This window comes from Ascaphus truei, chromosome 1, assembly GCF_040206685.1.
Source record: "Ascaphus truei isolate aAscTru1 chromosome 1, aAscTru1.hap1, whole genome shotgun sequence".
In the NCBI taxonomy this organism is placed as follows: Eukaryota; Metazoa; Chordata; class Amphibia; order Anura; family Ascaphidae; genus Ascaphus; species Ascaphus truei.
In genome coordinates, this window is record NC_134483.1 from 504,871,662 (window position 1) to 504,887,322 (window position 15,661).

Below are 15,661 nucleotides of genomic sequence, written 5' to 3' on the forward strand. Positions count from 1 at the left end.
TGTGTGGAACATCTTCTATACCACCCTCCTAATACGCTCCACACAAACCCCAGCAAGCTCAGAACCCAAAACCACCACATACGGTGTGTGTCACAAGGAGAGCTACGGGGATTGTGACCTCATGTATACAGCAAAAGACAAAATGCCCCAATGCCACATCCAATCTGACCAATGATATTGTTCAATACGTATCTGTTTTTCTTCTCATAAGTAAGGGTCATTTAGTTAAATTCCTTGGCCAAAGTATCTTTAAGCCTGCAGCCACGGTATAACCTTTTTACAGGTCCTAATCCTACCTGCAGCCGCTCTCCTAACCTCATTAATGGAGGGAGAAATGTCTTAATAGACTGGACATTTGCAGGTGCATCACAAGACCTGCTACTGTATTTAAAAGTGAGATGGGTGAGATTAAAACCAGGGAGGAGGAGGTCACAAACCTCCAAACAATTGTTACCAAATGACATTTATAAACACACACACAATCTCCTATTTTGTCCCTCACTATCACACCACAATATAACCTTTCATTCCTTCCAACCCTGGAAGAAAGTGATACCATATTGGGTATTGCTGTGGTTTACAAGGCAGCAGTGAGAACCTCATGAAATCCATATCAAAGCCGCACTGCAGATTTCATTAGCCGCAATCATTTATTTGAATAAGATTTGACTTCCATGGTGCATGCACATTTTTTTGCTGGAACTTTTGAATGATGCAAATATTAGTGTTGGAAATGAGTCTTGGCACGTTCATCACACGACACACACGTATCATGATGGACGGGACAGCTCCCTCCAAAGCCTCGATATTAAAGATACTCCTCGTTTCACACCTATGCTCCTTCCATGGCAGATAGGCCTGCAAGATATATTGCAGAGCAGTGATTCAGATAAGAAGCTGCAGTCCCCATGCACGTAAGTGAACTCAGCCCATGGAAAGGACCATCACAGTAATTGGGTGACCTTGTTTTCTAGAGCTGTATGACATTTGTTTGTCCCGAGCCAAAGACCGATGGAAATCGCTCAGCATGGGAGGGTCTGAAATAGAAAATGAAGGTACATTTATCTTTTAATAGTTTCTTATCTGAACTATATATGTGTATGTGCTTATTTTCTGATCTGTAGTTCTACCTACATCTTTGAGAGACTTGGAGAGGTATATTCCGAGAGCAAAGATTGGCCCCTAAAATGCATGGCTTTGGGTGTGCTGGATACAGTTTTATATAGCTGCTGCACAGGCATAATTTAATAGTTAATTTGGTGCAACATTAACACCTGCGGTGTGCTTGTGGTGCTGCTACAGTATGTGGACCCACATAGATCACTTTGTTTCAGAGCAACCTTCATCTGTATCATTTGTGGACCTGTACATTGTAGTGTTATTGTGTTCTGCTATCACGCTTCTACCGCTGGCATGCAAGCTCCATGTCTGACGTTCCTTATAGGAATGTTTCAAACCAATTGTATGTCCTATGTCAACAAATATACATCTATACTCTTGTTATTTCAAAGGCCTGTTGTAGCTTATGAATCACTATTCAGTAAGGTTGTTTCTCTTATGATTTAAAACCAATGTAAAAAAATGGGATTTTATTGTTTGGCAATAGATCTCCCTCCTGCACTTGGGTAGATGTGGGTCAGTTGCCAGGCATAAATTAGCATTTTTAACCTTTGCCATGCAAGAGCGTACCTGTAACGTGGCATTGGCTTGTAATGAACTCAAGGTAATTTGTGTTTCCCCCCACCCCCTCCCCTTTAAAATATATCCCCTGTACCTAATTTTTCAACTCGATCTGCCTATGAAATGTCTGGGAATTGACTGTATAACCTCTGCTCATTTAATGTAACCATGTATTGCAGGCCTGCACAGCATGCGGCCCGCCTGGCCTCTGTGCGGCCCGCGATGAGATTAAAAAAAATGGCGCCGATTCCCCGCGGTCCCGGCGCGCATGCGCAGGGCCCGCTCCCCCTCCCTGCTCCCTTCCCCCCCCCCCCGCTCGCAACGTGGGACGGAGGGGGAAGTCACAGCCAGCTGAGCTCTTCTGCAGCCGCTCCCCCCCCTGATCCCAACGTGGATATGTACAGGGGGGTGATGGGTGATGTGAGGTGCATTGAGGTGAGGTGCAGGGGGGTGAGGTGCATTGAGGTGAGGTGCAGGGGGGTGAGGTGCATTGAGGTGAGGTGCAGGGGGGTGAGGTGCATTGAGGTGAGGTGCAGGGGGGTGAGGTGCATTGAGGTGAGGTGCAGGGGGGTGAGGTGCATTGAGGTGAGGTGCATTGAGGTGAGGTGAGGTGCATTGAGGTGAGGTGAGGTGCATTGAGGTGAGGTGCATTGAGGTGAGGTGCATTGAGGTGAGGTGAGGTGCATTGAGGTGAGGTGCATTGAGGTGAGGTGCATTGAAGTGAGGTGCATTGAGGTGGTGAGGTGCAGGGGGGGGGTGAGGTGCAGGGGGGGTGAGGTGCAGGGGGGGTGAGGTGCAGGGGGGGGGGGTGAGGTGCAGGGGGGGTGAGGTGCAGGGGGGGTGAGGTGCAGGGGGGGTGAGGTGCAGGGGGGGTGAGGTGCAGGGGGGGTGAGGTGCAGGGGGGGTGAGGTGCAGGGGGGGTGAGGTGCAGGGGGGGTGAGGTGCAGGGGGGGGTGAGGTGCAGGGAAGGGTGAGGTGCAGGGGGGGTGAGGTGAAGGGGAGGTGATGTGCAGGAGGGGTGATGGGAGGTGCAGGGGGGGTCATTGGAGGTGATGGGGGGGTCATTGGAGGTGATGGGGGGGGTCGTTGGAGGTGCAGGGGGGGGGTCGTTGGAGGTGCGGGGGGGTCGTTGGAGGTGCGGGGGGGAGAGTGATGTGAGGTGCAGGGGGGGAGAGTGATGTGAGGTGCAGGGGGGGAGAGTGATGTGAGGTGCAGGGGGGGAGAGTGATGTGAGGTGCAGGGGGGGGAGAGTGATGTGAGGTGCAGGGGGGGAGAGTGATGTGAGGTGCAGGGGGGAGAGTGATGTGAGGTGCAGGGGGGGAGAGGGATGTGAGGTGCAGGGGGGGAGAGGGATGTGAGGTGCAGGGGGGAGAGGGATGTGAGGTGCAGGGGGGGAGAAGGATGTGAGGTGCAGGGGGGGAGAAGGATGTGAGGTGCAGGGGGGGAGAAGGATGTGAGGTGCAGGGGGGGAGAAGGATGTGAGGTGCAGGGGAGGAGAAGGATGTGAGGTGCAGGGGGGGGAGAAGGATGTGAGGTGCAGGGGGGGTGGGATGTGTGTGGTGTGCAGGGGGGTATTGTGTGTTTGTGGAGAGGGAGTATTATGTGTGTGGGTGAGGGGGAGAGATGGGGGTATGAGAGATAGATGGGGAGTATCGCAAAGGTTGATAGTGAGGGGTTCTGGGGGAGATATGAGGATGATGAGGGGTGCTGGGGGAGATATATGAGGATGATGATGATGAGAGGTGCTGGAGGAGATATATGAGGATGATGATGATGAGAGGTGCTGGAGGAGATATATGAGGATGATGATGATGATGATTTTACCCGTGCGGCCTAAAAATTTTTTCCCTGGAGCAGTTCGGCCCTTCTCGCTTTACGAGTTGTGCAGGCCTGATGTATTGTTATAACTCTATGCCCAGGACATACTTGAAAATGAGAGGTAACTCAATGTATTACTTCCTGGTAAAATATTTTTATAAATAAATAAACACAGTTTCCCCTGAGCATTACCATTAGTTTTATCAACAGGAAAGCCCTGCTTTTGTAAGATACAAACTGTACAGTTTAGTTTCTTGGTGTTTCATTCTTGCTTGAGAGAAAATACAACATGGCCCCTGGGTCAGCCTCAGGCTGCGCTTACAGTGCCGGCGACAGCGACGCGACGTTGCATCAGAACAAATGCATTGCCGCCGTCGCGTGCGCTTATAGTAAGCGCGACAGAGCAACATTTTGGTCGCGATCGCTGGAAGTCATCTCAATTTGATTTTTCCAGCGTCCGTAGCCTGACGTCGCCGGCACTATAAGCGTAGCCTGACTCTTGCGATCCAAGAGAGAGCCACGCCATCACGAGGCCACAGCAATCCAGGTTACGATTGGCAGAGTCCTGCGGCCAGCCTACCATTTTAGTTTTTGTAATTCTTTTCTTTTTCTCACCGTATCGTAAAACTACAAATATCTCTGGACCCTTCATGTTTCCAGAGCTAAAATGTGTGCGGTTCAACGCTGGGGCATCTCTGTACAGATTTGTGAAAACAGGAAATCGGATCTGGGGAAACGGCGGCTTTATTTGCTGCTGATCCAACATGCACAAAACCGTAGAAATTAGGATTGACGCGTCACTGAAGCAGACAGCGTTGGTCTCAGCTGGAAAATCTGAATATCATATTTCCTCTCGTTAGCTTCACGTTGCTAACCCATGGAGCCAGAAATATTGCGAGTTGAAAGCCTTTTTTTTTTTTGTGCCTTTGTCAGCAGTTTATTAAAATTGTATAAGTTGGACAAGACAGGTTGGAGTTTGTACAGCAGAACACTGTTTAAATCAATCAAAACTGATGCATAGGCATTTTAGCACTCAGAAACAAAGCATAGGTTGTTCTCATCTAGACTAGGGCGGCGTAATGCATAACCAGAGAGCTGATATAAAAAGGCACCTTGAGAATGACTTATATTTGCATTAGATTGGCTGTGTCGTTTGTTCTAATTATGTAAAAAATAAAAAAAAAGTCTTTGTTCAATTCTTTCTTTTCTCTCTAGATTCAGGCTTGTCCGCAGCAGACAGAGAAGCCAGTTTGGAGTTAATAAAACTGGATATTTCCCGAACATTCCCTAGCCTATGTATTTTTCAGAAGGTATGTTAAGCATATTTTGTTGAATGCATTTAACATTGAGCACCAGACAAGTTCCCCTCCCAGCACTGTCAGGCGCTGCATGCAGTCACACCCCATTACTGTTATATACTGTATTTCTTACAATTTATTTAGCGTAGCACTTTCCTTCAATAAATAGTATCAGCAGCCAAGTATTGCATTACAAGTTGTATTGTGATATACTTCATAGTAACGAATTTGTTGGTGGGGCATAAAAAAGGATTGCCTGTTTCATTGGGTTTAAGATCTTCATTAGTGGGTGTTTCTGCATCCCACACTGGACACTTTCTAATATTAGTTAGTGTTGAGGGTTTGAAAATGAAAAAGCTAATTTTTTTCCTTGACTATGTTTATAAGACTATAATTAGGGCACAATCCTGATCTATTATCATTCTTCTAGTGCATTTTACTCATACAAAGTATAGCCTTATTTAGGCTGTAATAACCATTTTTGCTGCCATAGAAGACCTTAGATTAAGCCACTTTAGGAACGTCCTTTCATATCCTATGGAAACAAACTATATTTATTTCTTTATGGATGCTAGCAAGATATGAATGTTTTATTCTGGGGCTGTAACCGGTTTCAGTGGAGGATTTTGGAAAGGGTACTTTTTTCGGGGGAGCTTTGCCAGATATAAATGATTATATCTGAGTAGTCTGAAAAATATATATAATTTTGAACTGATTTGTGCTTTCCTCAAATGTACAGATTTAATGTTGCACAAAATCTTTCATGATGCATTGTGTGTGTATACTAAATATTTGACATCTATTCACCTTTTTAGGGTGGTCCTTACCATGATATGTTGCACAGTATTTTAGGAGCATACACTTGTTACAGACCTGATGTCGGTTATGTAAGTATTTTGTTTTGTACGGTTTTAACTACACGTGTTCTCAATTGTAATAAGAACATCTTATCTGCTGATCACACATACCAAGAACGCCAACATATGTTTGTATAACATTTCATCGATTTTAAACGAGCCTTCAGCACACTGTTCCACCATGACGAATACAACTTATCCGCAGTCTTAAGTCAACAAATGCCTTGTGGTAAATGGAACGATAAAAACATGCTGTACTTTGCTGCACTGATTGGAACATGATCTTCTCATTTCTTTATTAGGTACAGGGCATGTCATTTATTGCTGCCGTGTTGATCTTGAATTTAGATACTGCAGATGCCTTTATTGCTTTTTCGAACCTCTTGAATAAACCCTGTCAGATGGCATTTTTTCGAGTGGATCATGGCCTTGTAAGTATTCATGGAAAAAAACAATCACATCGGGTAACGTTCCAGCAATGAGAGCAGGAGGCGCTGCACTTGTTTGCATCAACACACGTGTCCCCTGTGACATCTACAAACTGGAAAGCAGCTAAAGAGCTGCAGGGCTACTTGAATAATATGTTCTTGTATAGCGCTGCTAGTTTTACGTAGCACTTTACAGAAACATTTTCCAGGCACAAGTCCCTGCCCCATGGAGCTTACAATCTATGTTTTTGGCGCCTGGGGCACAGGGAGATAAAGTGACTTGCCCAAGATCACAAGGAGCAGACACCGGGAACTGAACCAGGTTCCCCTGCTTCAAACTCGGTGTCAGTCAGTGTCTTTACTCACTGAGCCACTCCTTCTCAGTGACGTTGGTCCCGGATATACCTGCAAATGGTCATTGTTTAGGTGGATTGAAGGAAATGTAGTAGTCATTATTGCATTGTCTTGGGGGGGAAAAAACTCTTCTGCCGACAGAAAATTGCAACACAGTTATAAAGATTGAATTCTATGGCTTGCAGAATCCAAAGTCTTCTATAAAATACATTTATAATGGGGAACTCTCTCAAACTTTTGTTTGAAACTTGTGTAACTTTGAGTGTTGATATTTTAAATACAACGGAAGCTGTTTTCTAGTGTACTACTATTTGTATTCATTTTGAACATTTCAGTGTATGATCTACGTTATTTCTAATCATCCTGCTGTATGGAGTCCTTCCAGTGCTCCATTTCATGCAGTAATAAAATATATTCCCTTTCATCATAGATTATTTATATAATGAAGTTCTAGTAACCACAGTAGTTTGGATAAACATAGCTATGAAATCTTTGATTTCACCAATATAGAAATAAATACAGCATAAAGGTTCCACCAGTGACACTGTTAGAAGAGGCATTTTAGTTTTGGAACCACTTTTTTTTTTTTTTTTTTTTTTTAAAGATTTATGTTCTCCATGTTCAGTCCATCAAAACACTCGGCAAGAAGATATCTGATACCTACAGCCATGCAATGCTTTTATATTGTTTGTTCCTGTCTTTTTTCTTTCTCCCAGATGTTGACTTACTATGCAGCATTTGAAGTATTTTTTGAAGAAAATCTGCCAAAGTTATTTGCGCACTTCAAGAAAAACAACCTAACGCCAGATATCTACCTAATCGACTGGTAAGTTCGGTAGATAAAGCAGTGGCTGGGAATTTTTTTTATTGGAAATACAAATGCATGTCCCGTTTAACATTCAGCACAATGTTCTGCACAGGGCTTCTTTTCTATGCCATTGTGGTTGCACTGCTGACTGCAGGCCAGGCTCCAACCCTGCGTCCGTCTGTCATGGGAACAGGGAAGGGTGCGTGTGTAGGGATATCACAGCGGCACAGATTACGCATTCAATAACTAATACAATTGCTAGGCTACCTCAGCTACTTAAGTTGCAGGATCAGGTCAGGAGACGGCATTAAATCCACTTTGCCTTCACCCCACATAAGGTTCTGGGAGCAGCTGGTTGCGCTTTGTGCATCACAGCTCAGAACTTGACTGTAGACATAGGGCAGCAAGTTACCAGATTGTGTTTACCCTGTAAACAGAAGGTGACAGAAAGCGGCGCGTCTCGGTGAGGAGCCCATGTTACATTAGTGTGGTCCCTTCTACTAAATGTCCGTGCACATATGTTAATTCTTGCATTTTCTTTGACTAAAGTTGTTCGTGTATATTAACCGGTCTCTGTACCATTCATTCACATCAGAAAATGATGGCATTATAAGATGCATAATGTAAAACGTGTTCTTGGCAGTAGCTGACGGCAGGAACATTTTGTTGGCACTTTTTAACGATGGCACTTTTTAATCTGCTCGTGTGATGTAAAGGAAATTAATATCACATTTTTAATGTGGACTTTCAGTCAGACCATTTCCCAGGTCATTTATTTTAGCGCCTCGTAATGTTTAAAAATATGCAAATAAATAGAACAAACTAAACTGTTATGAGTGCTATCACCTCCTGTCTCTTCTTAATTCTGGATAACTTGTGGCCCTGCCACCAGTATTTCAGTGTGTGTGGTTCATACTGTACAATAATAACAACAAAGCACACCGCACTTCTGCTTCATGTTACCGGGAGTACAGAGATTAACACTAAAGGTTCAGTCTACTGGAACAATAACAATTTAGAAATAAATCACCCGACACTCCATTTTTTAGGGTAGATAGTCAATAATTAGACATCATGATATGATAGTAACAGCGATCCTATCAATTTTACATGTTGATCCCATCTGGGACTTCGTCATACAATCTGATTTTTCACAGCACATGTGAAATAACTTCCTAAAGGTTTATATGTTATGGATTTCCCCTGCTGTAAGAGGCATTGGTCCCCAGCATTGTTTGGCAGAGGAGGCACAAGCTGCATTACAATCCAATAGAAAGCAAGGACCAAGTATTTGTCTTATGATACATCTGGTGTGTTGCACAAGATGAGAGAATCTTGATGTGTGACATAAGGCCTAGGAGCTGTGAGTGTCTGCACGTGTACACTATACTGATGACACTACAGTGCAGCATTGTTACTTTATGGTGCGAAAGTGAACACTTTCACAAAAAGTCGAAGTACAACAACCTGAATCACAAAAACAATATTTTTATTTAGCACTGGCTGTGTAGACCAGGGGTGGGCAACTCCAGTCCCCAAGGGTCACCAACAGGTCAGGTTTTCAGGACATCCCTGCTTCAGCACAGCTGGCTCAGTTGAAGATTACCTGACCTGTTGGTGGCCCCTGAGGACTGGACTTTCCCACCCCTGGTGTATACTGTAGTTCATAGATATTATTGGTGCAAATACCTGCCCCAAAGAATGTAAATGTAATTTGTGGTGCATGAAGCACGTGGGGATTTGCTCAAGACCACTTGGGTCTTTAAAAAAAAGTGTGTGCCGAGCATGCACATTTTAAGTGAAACGTTTGCCTTTTGTCACTGTTTTGTCTCAGAAATTGTATTTGTGATGGTGATGTTTTTAATTAAAAATCAAAACATAATTTCAGTGCCAAAACACAACGAAGTTCGACTTAGAACGGGTGTTTTAGCTAATTGCACTTCTATTTCTAGTAACTGTGAATGCCGTGTGTGTTAGTCAGTCCGTTGGTGGTGACACGGGGGGGGGGGGGTCTAAGTCCTCCGGCCCGGAGCAGCCCCCGCTCTAAGCTTCTGTATGGCCACTGCATAACACATGTTCGCCATCCCACCGACCCCTGGGTAATAATGTTCAAGCACCCCCTCTCCTGTCCTCAGCCATCTCCCCCCCTCCCCCATCCAACGTGTCGGTCCGCTGTCTCGTGTCTCGGACCGACCGCACAACTTCCAGGGGGAGGGGGGGTGGGTTATATCTCTTATTACAAACAAAACATGCTCTCTCTTCTCTAAAGCCTTCACTCGCACCAATAAACTTGTAGCATTTGGCCTCTTAGAAACCTAACATCGATAACTGTGACCGCAGCCTGAGATCACCAGCTGAGTTTGAGGAACACCCCCATGACATGTTGGTGCGGCCCGAGCACCGCTTGTACTGTTGCTGCACAGACGTGACGTCACAGGGAGTAGGAAGGAGGCAGCCTAAATACTAATGGCACTGAGCTGTGTCAACCGGTTACTCTGCACATCCTGATCCCATCCGGCTGCTCCTTCAGCCCCCACTCTCTCCCAGAGTGTGTGTGAACACAAAATGGGCAGCTGCCACCGCTGAAGTGTGTGCCGTCCACCCGTCCGTCCAGTGCTGCCTTCCTCTTCTCCGCAAACTTGTGTGTGTTCCCCGTCCGTCTAGCGCTGACTCCTCCTGGTGGAAGCTGGCAACACTGACGGCCTCTTCTGCCAGGAGTGATGTCACTTCCGTCACCACTGACTTCCATCTCCAATCAACACATTCACACCGCTAAAGAAGTTTCACTTCAAAAATAAAAAAAATGTTTCACCCAATTAACAAACTGCACAATTCACACCAGATCAGGTCTGCTCAGGTGGAAGACACTGATCTCGAGAACATCCAGAAAGCTCTGCGAGATGCACAGTCTTCTTCTCTCTGTTCCAGATCTGAAAATAGAGGGAAGGGACAACCATGGCCAGATGGTCTGACCCCTATACATTTAAGTGGATTTAATATTGGTGTTTTCCTGTACCAGACATTTTCCTAATTTTTATAATACAAATTAGTATGATACCGGCCCTTCTGAGAGCAGAGAGGGTACACATTTGCCTTCCACTTTGCTTTAGAGAGAACTGCAGTACAACTTCACCTTTAGGAGTTTGACATTGAACAAATGACCTGTACATTGTATGCTTGTATCAAGATATATCTTTTTCAACTCTTCTTGTGGTTGAAATAGCCTGAAAATCCTGTGGCAGATGAATAATGTTTGGCGACTTTTCTCTTTACTTTTGCCCTATGCTGAGAAGATTTTATTTACAAAGGCAAAGTAGCATTTACTATCCTGTGAGAATCTGGCCGTACTGTAGTTTACTATGTACATTTACAGCTCATACGTCTTGTATACAAACATAAACTTCGTATTAATGGAAAGGTTGAAATTAAAATACTTCGATTTTAAGAAGATGAATATATAAATTCTAGGACATCTACGTATCTGCTGAAGATGGCCAAGCACAATGGGATAGATACTGACATTGTCATCATTATTATATGGTGTCTTTTTTAACACCTTTATTTTTGGAGATTACAATGGATGTTCCCCCTCGCAGTGACTGATTAAATAACTTGAAGTGGTTTCTAAGGAGGATTGGGGAAGAGAATATGTTTACATTCCTTACGTTTTCAGAATTCTCAAAGGAAATATGGGAAAGATTGCTGCTTTGAACGATATGTTTACTTTGAATCTTCTTTCACTGAAAATGGCATGTCCCAAGTTATCAATTACTTTTTTTCAATAGTGTTGTTCTCTTTACTCTACTACTAAGAAATGCCATGTTATTCGTTGAATTCTTTGGTCCATGTAACTCGTGCAGTTACATTGTTTCTGTATTTGTCTTAAGCCCTCATTGCAGAACAGAATTGTATTCTGCTCGTTGTAAGATTAATATGGGGTGTAGAGCCGGTCCCAAATATGGATTATACGGTCTGCCACTCCTAGCACAAAAGTGAATGTAGGACTATGGCATATTAATAAGTTAAATGTAGCTGATGGAGCAGCCTCTCAAAAAACACAAATGGACATGTATACATTTTTTCACATTCCTATATATTTTGTTTTTACTTTGCATGGTAAATATGCTTTGGCGGGTTTTTACTATCATTCAATCCTCAAATGTACAGGTAAATTGTCCTGTTCTTTACTTGTAAAGTGATTAGTCAAATAGATAAGCATAAAGTGAATCCCTGCGCTTCTCCCATTGGGCGAACAATAAATGGGGACATAAATATACATTGTGGTCCCTGTAAATTCACTTTCCACTGTACAAGTAGTGAGTGGCTTAAGACTTGCCTAGTAGTAAGTATCTTTACTGATATATACCACTTTTTAACTGCACTAAGTCACATAAGCATATGCTTAGTTTATTAACCCCTTCAGGGCATGTTTCACAGAATTCACAAACATTTGTATGCATTTAGCATAGGGACCTGCTACTGAGACTTGTCTTGACGCTGGTTACCAGTCTTGTCATTATTTAATCAAAGGATGCAACCAAAAGTCTCCTTTGTCTTACAGACTAAGGTGTGTATAGTGCCCGCGACGGGCGACGGAAAACAAATGCATTGGCGCCGCGTGCGCTTATAGTAAGCGCGACGGAGCGACATCGCGTCGCGAATTTTGGTAGCTGGCAATATTTGATTTTTCAAGGGCTGTCGCCTCGTGACAGCCCCTGAACCAATTAAATGCCAGTACGCCCACGCCGCCGCAAAGCGCAATATAACGTTCGCGTCGCGGGCACTATACGCGCGGCCTTAGGTTTCACTATGTATATTTATTTCCCCATTTATTGTTGGCTCAATGGGAAAAGCGCAGGGATTCACTTTGTTTTTTCACATATGTAAGGTCAATTTTTCCGCCAGTAGCATGCTCCCTACACGAAGAAGCGCTGTGTGTGTGTGTGTGTGTGTGTATAATTTTTTTTTTTTTTTTTTAAATATATAAACATAAGTAGCTAACATGAATAAAGGCAGCCAACCCAAAGAAAAGTTTAAAAAATAATTGTTTTTATATTGTGTACAAATAATTAAAATGGTTTAAAAATGTTTGAGGGTGATTGAATCTTTCTAAGGAAGCCAATTATGTGGAACTTCACCTTTTTTGCTACCAAGCAGTAATACAATAACAATATCTAGCCATATTTACTATGCCGTTTTCTGCCAATAGGCTTCTTTGGCTCTGGAAGACACAGCCCATTAAAGTCCAGCACATGATGGTGTCATATGGCAGGAGACTGCTTTGTAACTATGGGCCTTCATACCAAGAACATTCCCGTACAGGTGGCAGGGCCGCTGACGGGGGCAACACTGGGACAACTGTCCCAGGCCCTGCAGTCCCAAGTTAGAAGTTTGGCCTAATTTCCGCTGTTGGCCATCTGTTTGTACCTCTGCCTCGCATCCATGTAGGGCCCAGACCCCCCCACTCATCAATTAGGGCCCCCCAGACTCAACCCCCATTCCCCCCGCCAAATGTGCGGCCCATGGATCCCCTTGCTGAACAACCATTCAGCACCCCACTACCGGACCCGCTCAACAATTATGGCCAGAACCCCTCTTCCTAATCCCGGTTAAAATGTTGGGGCCCTAGTGGAGGCTTATGTCCTGAGCCCCAGTAAAGGTATTGGCACGCCTTTTTAGTTGGTGGTCCGCAAAGGGTCTTGATGTTGCCCTTCGACACTCCGCCCATGCTAATTTCACACTAGTGGCTTAGACCGCAAGGTGCAGTATTTCACTCTGAAACTCACTTGTAAGATGCAGTAATGTAAATATATATATGATACAGCGGTTTTAAATGCTTGCACAAGGTTGTAATATATTGTATCTAAAATCACATTTAAATAAGCTTGTGGCCCTCCAACTCCTAAATGTTCTCTGATCGGGCCACTCTGGGGAACTAATTCAAGATCTGTGCCATACAGTAACCCCTCACTTCTGCTGTCTTGTAGGATTTTCACTTTATACAGTAAATCACTACCACTGGATTTGGCTTGTCGAGTATGGGATGTGTTCTGTCGGGATGGAGAAGAATTCCTTTTCAGGACGGCCTTGGGAGTCCTTAAGCTTTTTGAAGACATTTTGACGAGAATGGACTTCATTCACATTGCCCAGTTTCTAACTAGACTTCCGGAGGATTTAACTGCCGAGGATTTGTTTACTTCCATTGCTGCAATTCAGATGCAAAGCCGTAATAAGAAGTGGGCTCAGGTAAGGCTGTGTATGGGTGTGTGTAAAGCCGGGGCTGCTGACCGTTTTCCCGGGGCCCAGCACTAGAGTTTCCCCCCTCTTTCTCTTACATACTACCTTGCTCTCTCACCCACCTCCTCACACTCCCCCCTCCCCCATGTACTTCTCACCCCTCACTCCTCTCCCCTTATCCCTCTCACTTCCCCCCTTATCCCTCTCACTTCCCCCCCTTTTCCCTCTCACTCCCCCCCTTATCCCTCTCACTTCCCCCCTTATCCCTCTCACTCCCCCCCTTATCCCTCTCACTCCCCCCCTTTATCCCTCTCACTTCCCTCCCTTATCCCTCTCACTTCCCTCCCTTATCCCTCTCACTTCCCCCCTTATCCCTCTCACTTCCCCCCTATCCCTCTCACTCCCCCCCTTATCCCTCTCACTCCCCCCCCTTATCCCTCTCACTCCCCCCCTTATCCCTCTCACTCCCCCCCTTATCCCTCTCACTCCCCCCCCTTATCCCTCTCACTCCCCCCCTTATCCCCCTCACTCCCCCCCTTATCCCTCTCACTCCCCCCCTTATCCCTCTCACTCCCCCCTTATCCCTCTCACTCCCCCCCCCTTATCCCTCTCACTTCCCTCCCTTATCCCTCTCACTTCCCCCCTTATCCCTCTCACTCCCCCCCCTTATCCCTCTCACTCCCCCCCCCTTATCCCTCTCACTCCCCCCCCTTATCCCTCTCACTCCCTCCCCCTTATCCCTCTCACTCCCTCCCCCTTATCCCTCTCACTCCCTCCCCCTTATCCCTCTCACTCCCCCCCTTATCCCTCTCACACCCCCCCCTTATCCCTCTCACTCACTCCCCCCCTTATCCCTCTCACTCACTCCCCCCTTATCCCTCTCACTCACTCCCCCCCTTATCCCTCTCACTCGCTCCCCCCTTATCCCTCTCACTCTCCCCCTTATCCCTCTCACTCTCCCCCCTTATCCCTCTCACACTCCCCCCCTTATCCCTCTCACTCACTCCCCCCCTTATCCCTCTCACTCACTCCCCCCCTTATCCCTCTCACTCACTCCCCTTATCCCTCTCACTCCCCCCCCTTATCCCTCTCACTCCCTCCCCCCCTTATCCCTCTCACTCACTCCCCCCTTATCCCTCTCACTCACCCCCCCCCCTTATCCCTCTCACTCCCCCCTCCCTTATCCCTCTCACTTACTCCCCCCTCCCTTATCCCTCTCACCCCCCCCTTATCACTCTCACTACCCTCCCTCTTAGGATCCCACTCCTTCAACACCCCCCCCACCCCCCCGCCACTGGCCACACAATTCCATCGCACACAATTCCACTGCACACTCGCACAATTTCCCTGCCTTCACAATACCCACACAATAACCCCCCACCACCACCACCACCACAATACCCCCACACAATACATACCCCGCTCTCACGATACTCACACAATTCACACCCCCACCACAATATCCAACCCACACCATATACATATGTATAAACACTTCCGATGCGTGGAAGGGAGGCCCGCTACAGCTGGGGGGAGCTGGGACCCGACTGCTGGATGCAGAAGTTGGGCCCCAACTCTGGCTGGCTCCAACTTCCAGTGCCGACCGGGGCCCCGCTGCAGCCACTGGGCCCGGGACAACTATCCCAGCTCTCCCCCCCTGTTGGCGGCCCTGTGTAAAGCTACAAGATCCTGGTTTCTAATTTTAAAACAAAATGTAACTATACAAAAGTGTGCATTGCAGGTTTAATCACAGTTTAGATATAGTAAACTTTTGGTGAATAAAAGAAAAAAAAATAATCAATAAACACAAACATGCATTCATTGAAACCCATCATCGGTGCAAAGCCTTCAACTTAAGGCACCTTATTGCACATTCAAATGAATAGGCGATAAAGTGCCTTATGGGTGGGTATCAGTTAAACAGTGGCACATAGATGTAGGTTTACTAAAGATTGTTAAATCAATTATAATACTGGCTGTTATATAAGAAAACAAAAATAACATGCAATATTTTTGCCAATTTAACGTGCAATTAGCTAAGAGTTCTATGTGCACGGTAACTCTGCCATGCTGACCTTATTTGCATACATACATTTAGGCTGCGATTATACAGAAAAACGCCCGTGTGTCGCCCATAGCGACACCGCGCGGCGCAAAAAAACAAGTTTCATTCATACGTGG

The 15,661-nt window shown here is 45.6% G+C and overlaps 1 protein-coding gene across 1 annotated transcript in view; it reads left to right on the top strand.

Annotated features, from left to right (window-relative positions):
* The window catches only part of TBC1D14 (TBC1 domain family member 14), a 96,772-nt gene that overhangs the window by 75,330 nt on the left and 5,781 nt on the right, over positions 1-15,661 (top strand). The window contains exons 8-13 of the mRNA XM_075565173.1: positions 970-1,055; positions 4,714-4,808; positions 5,612-5,683; positions 5,956-6,084; positions 7,152-7,261; positions 13,231-13,489. Coding sequence (XP_075421288.1) covers positions 970-1,055; positions 4,714-4,808; positions 5,612-5,683; positions 5,956-6,084; positions 7,152-7,261; positions 13,231-13,489 — 751 coding nt within the window. The remainder of the gene's footprint in view (positions 1-969; positions 1,056-4,713; positions 4,809-5,611; positions 5,684-5,955; positions 6,085-7,151; positions 7,262-13,230; positions 13,490-15,661) is intronic.